This window comes from Genypterus blacodes, unplaced genomic scaffold, assembly GCF_046128005.1.
Source record: "Genypterus blacodes isolate CSIRO-AG114 ecotype Tasmania unplaced genomic scaffold, CSIRO-AGI_Gbla_v1 ptg000043l_1, whole genome shotgun sequence".
NCBI lineage: Eukaryota > Metazoa > Chordata > Actinopteri > Ophidiiformes > Ophidiidae > Genypterus > Genypterus blacodes.
This window is the reverse complement of record NW_027466856.1, coordinates 94981-99457: the sequence shown is the minus strand read 5'-3', so window position 1 is coordinate 99457 and position 4477 is coordinate 94981. Positions and strand designations below refer to the sequence as shown.

Below are 4477 nucleotides of genomic sequence, written 5' to 3'. Positions count from 1 at the left end.
AAGGGAGGAGCCCAGGGACAAAACCATCGGATTTCCACGCAGATGTGGCTCCAATCGGCGAATCCAGGGATTTAAAAATCAAATAGTTAATCCCTAATGGTGAGGCATTCTTTGAGATGTGTTTGTCGAAGGTACCACACCAATCTCAGTCTTTAAACAATGATCCCATGATAGGCTGTCAATATGTGCAGATCTGGATAAGGATCTGGGTCTGGATCTGATTGTGTTTGTCGCTGACATCTTGAGCGGGACTAGATGAAGAGCTGCTGTATCTCACTGGGAACTTCCTGCTCAAATAAAGGATCAATAAAATCAACTGAAATCTGTGTCTGACGGGCTGGGATATTTGCTGGAGCGGGAGCTAGTTGGGTTTGTATCAAGCATTGCTGCAGCTTCAGTTGGAACAGCTTAGCCATGGCATTGCCAGGGCGAAAGGGTTCCATTCCCACAGGGGCCACCCTGTGCCGGGGAGAAACTACACACTCTCCGTAATCTAATGTGCCTCGGATGAAAGCATCGACCCTCCCACACACACCTTCATCTCTTGTTTTGTAACTCAACTACAAGCTTTTTATAGCCCAATCGATTGGAATAGGCCTATATTGCAAATGAATATAAATATTTGGATCTTTTGCTCATACCATTTGGCAATATTACATCTCGGCTCGCTTGCTCATAAATTTCCATCCCTCCCATCCCTCCTCTCCCTCTCTCTCTCTCTCTCTCTCTCTCTTTCTCTCTCTCTCACTCGGGTTTCCCACGGGAGGTGCCAGACGGCCAGTAATTTGGTTGTCTTGGCTCGTCTGGAGTAACACCTGCCCCCTCTCTGGGGAGAGAGAGAGCCTTTCAGCCAGGAGCACACATGTAGGCTACCACTGCCTTTAGCTGCTGACCACTCAGTGTGTGTGTGTGTGTGTGTGTGTGAGTGTGTGTGTGTACAGGGGATGTGTGAGTTTCCAGCATCTCCAATCTCCTGCATGCAAATCTTGGGTGCACTTTCATCGTGTATGTCTGTGTGGTGTGTGTGTCCCTCTCTCTCTGTGTTTCTCTCTCTCTGTATGTGTGTGTGTGTGAGTCAGCCTGACGTCATGTTCTTTATCTGTCAATGCAACCTGCTGAATATTAGAGGCAACCATCTTTTTCTTCCCCACATTGTGATGACAGAATGGAGAATATTTCCAAAATAAATAACAATTATGTATATTTTTTCAAGTATTTCCTTTTTAATTAAAAATAACACCGGAAAATATGAAAAGTTTGTCCATTAGAAACCAGCTGTCACACAATACCTCTACTACAAAAGATCTGCATAAAGCAACAAGTAGCCTACACAACCCTGAAGAGACAAAAGAATCTTTGGATAGAGGATATGTTGTTTTTTTTCTTCACTATAAAATTACTTATTGAATTTCCAAATACAAAGCAGAGACAAAAATAAATAAATAAATAAATAAACAAGCAAATAAATAAATAAATAAATAAAATAACATCAAGATAAATCAAAAAACATTGAAGATAATAAATTCTGACTATTTTTGAAATCATTATTATTATCAGTATTATTAATATTATTATTATTTGGTCACAGCAAATACGAGGTTTGCCTCTGAATCGAAAGAAAATATAAACCAATAATTCCTCACGTGATTGAGATTATTTCACTTAGCAAAACAAATAGAAATCGAATAGAAATTGGAAAATTTGGAGCAGCCCAATCTGTGAAGTATTCATCGAGCAACCTCGAAATAAGATAAATCAACATTTACAGGGGAGTTTTAAACCCCATCTTGAAGTGCTTATCGTTGCTATTGATAGACAATAGACGTGATATTAAAGAACAAACAACAAAAACGTGACAAACATCCAACGTACATCGAAACGAATAAGTTATGCTATGAGAACAGAAAGTGCCATTATTCTTAAGAAGTATAACACCACCACTTTCCAAATTCAACTCCACGGCCTAAAATATAGAAGCAACAAACAATATACATTTATACAAAAAAACAAATCAGAGAGAGAGACGCCAGCCTATATGGTACCAACGTAAATAAATTAGATTAAATATTAAAACACAATTAAATAAATAATTCCCAAACACTTTCAAAATGATTAAGGTCACAATTATATGTCATAAGTGGCACTTACGCATTGAATCCTTTTTTTTCTTCCTGTATGGAGAAACATCGTCTAGTCTAGAGCTAAAGCAGCTATATCGCCTTTACATCCTTACACCTTACGTCATTTTATACGTCAAAAAGACCCGGATTGGGTGTTTATTATAGCGCGTGAAGGCCTCATATTCGTGCTTTTTAAATTTTTTTCCAACACATTTTGAGGTGAAATTATAATTCAGACATTGCAGTCAGGTCATTTGTGTGTGTGTATGTGTGGGAGGAAACAAATGGAAGTTTCTCCAGAAATCAGGCCGAATAATCGCTTGATCGATGATTCTGTGGCTCGTGCATACACGCGCACACTCGTCCATCATCGATAAATGATCGTTATTGCATCTGAGAGCTCAAACGACTCGGCGCTCGTTGCTTTTTTTTTAGTTCGGCGGTGTCTGGATCGGAACGGGCTCTGGGTCACTTTATACGTGCTGGGTTCGCAGCCCTCCCGCCCGCCCGCCCGCACCCACCTGCCCACCCACTTGGACCCACGCTGGGTGTCACAGGTACGGATGGCAGCAACGTGTTGAATTTTGAAACCCTCAAAAATCCGATTTAAAGTGATAGAACAGAGCCAATTAGACCAATGGAGCCCATCAGCCACAATTTTGTATCGATTGATTATTGATTGGGTGGTTGGGGTTTTATTTACCACTAAATTCCGACATTTTAATCTCATTTGTGTGCAACTTCAGAAGACTATAGGGCGAATTATGGGATGTCTGTGCCACCCTCTCCATACCCAGCTGACTCCCAGCATGCCTCTGTGTCTAACAACCCAAACCGAACCATGTCTGTCTTGAGGGGGGTATGGGGGTCTTTTCTTTCTCTCTTTCTTTGCTTTCTTACTATTATTTTTTTTAGACATCCAACACGTGATTGAGATAGGAGATGTAGCATATAGCCAGTCTGAGGATCTCGATCTTGGAGAGTTTCTTGTCCGGGGGCAGCGTGGGGAGTAATTTCCGGAGCTCCGCGAAGGCCACGTTGAACGCCTCCACCCGGATCCGCTCCCTGGTGGCGTGGGCCGACCGGTACTTGGCCGTGGCCCTCCGCCTCCGCCTCTTCTCCTCCCGGCTCAGCGGCTGGTCCGACTTGTGTTTGGGCCTGTCTTCCCCCTCCGTCGGCTCGTCCGACGTGCAGCCGGCAGACCTGAGGCCGTTCAGCAGCGTCTCCGGGTCGGACTGGGACCAGGAGAGGTCCGCCTCAGTTTGGTCCGGGCTCAGCATCATTTTCAAACCTCTGATATTAGCGCTCACTTCTCGATATGAACCTGTTGTGTACAAAAACAAGCATTTATGCAATTTATCCATTGAAAAAGTGGATTATTATCATCGGTTTATAAGCATTTATTTCAGATTTCTTACGTGTAAGATTAAAATGTGAGTCTGTTGTGGATCAGAGCGTGCAGATAAATTCCAAAATAAAACTCATTAATTGAATAATTTTCCGTGTTAATTTTATCTCTCCACCCAGGGGCCCACAGTCCCACAGCGGGCCCCATGGTAACACACAACCATGGTGACCAAATCTAGTTTCCTTTCTTTCCTAAAAACACTCCCATCAATAATAAATGAGGCCGAATTTCGTTGAATGGTTTGTTCATAAACACATTTCTGCTTCGATCTCAATAAACCGATCATTGTTTTAACTCCATATTTAACATTAAACGGAAGTGTGATCATTTCTTGACGGAGAAGCTCTTATTTTGCATTAACATAATCAGAGTTGGCCATCTGTCACAGTGTGATGAACACATCTGCTTGGCTGAGGCCACAGTGACTTGACAGCATGGAGGCACAAGACGGCAAAATATAATGTTGACATCTGCTGGACATGAAATCAGAGCAGCTTTAGTGTTTCTATCGAGGAAAAAGTAGAATATACGTTTAGCAGCGCGGTATAAAAAAGATACAAATATAGAATTATAACGAGAAATGGTCTTTTGAGGGTTTCTGACTCTTTTACAAAACACTTTTTTGACACGTTTGAGACTCACCTTGACAAAGAGTTGCGAAGCGAAATTGTTGCAGTATTGACTGTTAAAGCTCTTGAACTCCAAATTAACTCATATTCCACCATCTGATGTGTCAGACGTCTGCGAGATGCGGAGCTTCAGGTGGAAGAAAAATAAAAGTTTCTGTTGTTGTTGTTTCTTCGTCTTCGTCTTCTTCTTCTTCACTCTTCTCAGCCGAGAAGTTACAACGTGGGAATCTTAATGGGTCAAACGTCAGTGCAGGGGAAAGGGAGGGAGGGAGGAGGAGGGGGGGTGGTCGTGTATTTGTGCGGATCAAAAGTGATCAAGC

The 4477-nt window shown here is 42.3% G+C and overlaps 1 protein-coding gene across 1 annotated transcript; it reads right to left on the bottom strand.

Moving 5' to 3' along the window:
- Positions 1-3031: 3031 nt before the first annotated feature.
- nhlh2 (nescient helix loop helix 2) lies at positions 3032-3403 on the bottom strand. The gene has a single exon (XM_076148770.1). The coding sequence runs from the start codon at positions 3401-3403 to the stop codon at positions 3032-3034; it is 372 nt and encodes a 123-aa protein (XP_076004885.1).
- Positions 3404-4477: the final 1074 nt, after the last annotated feature.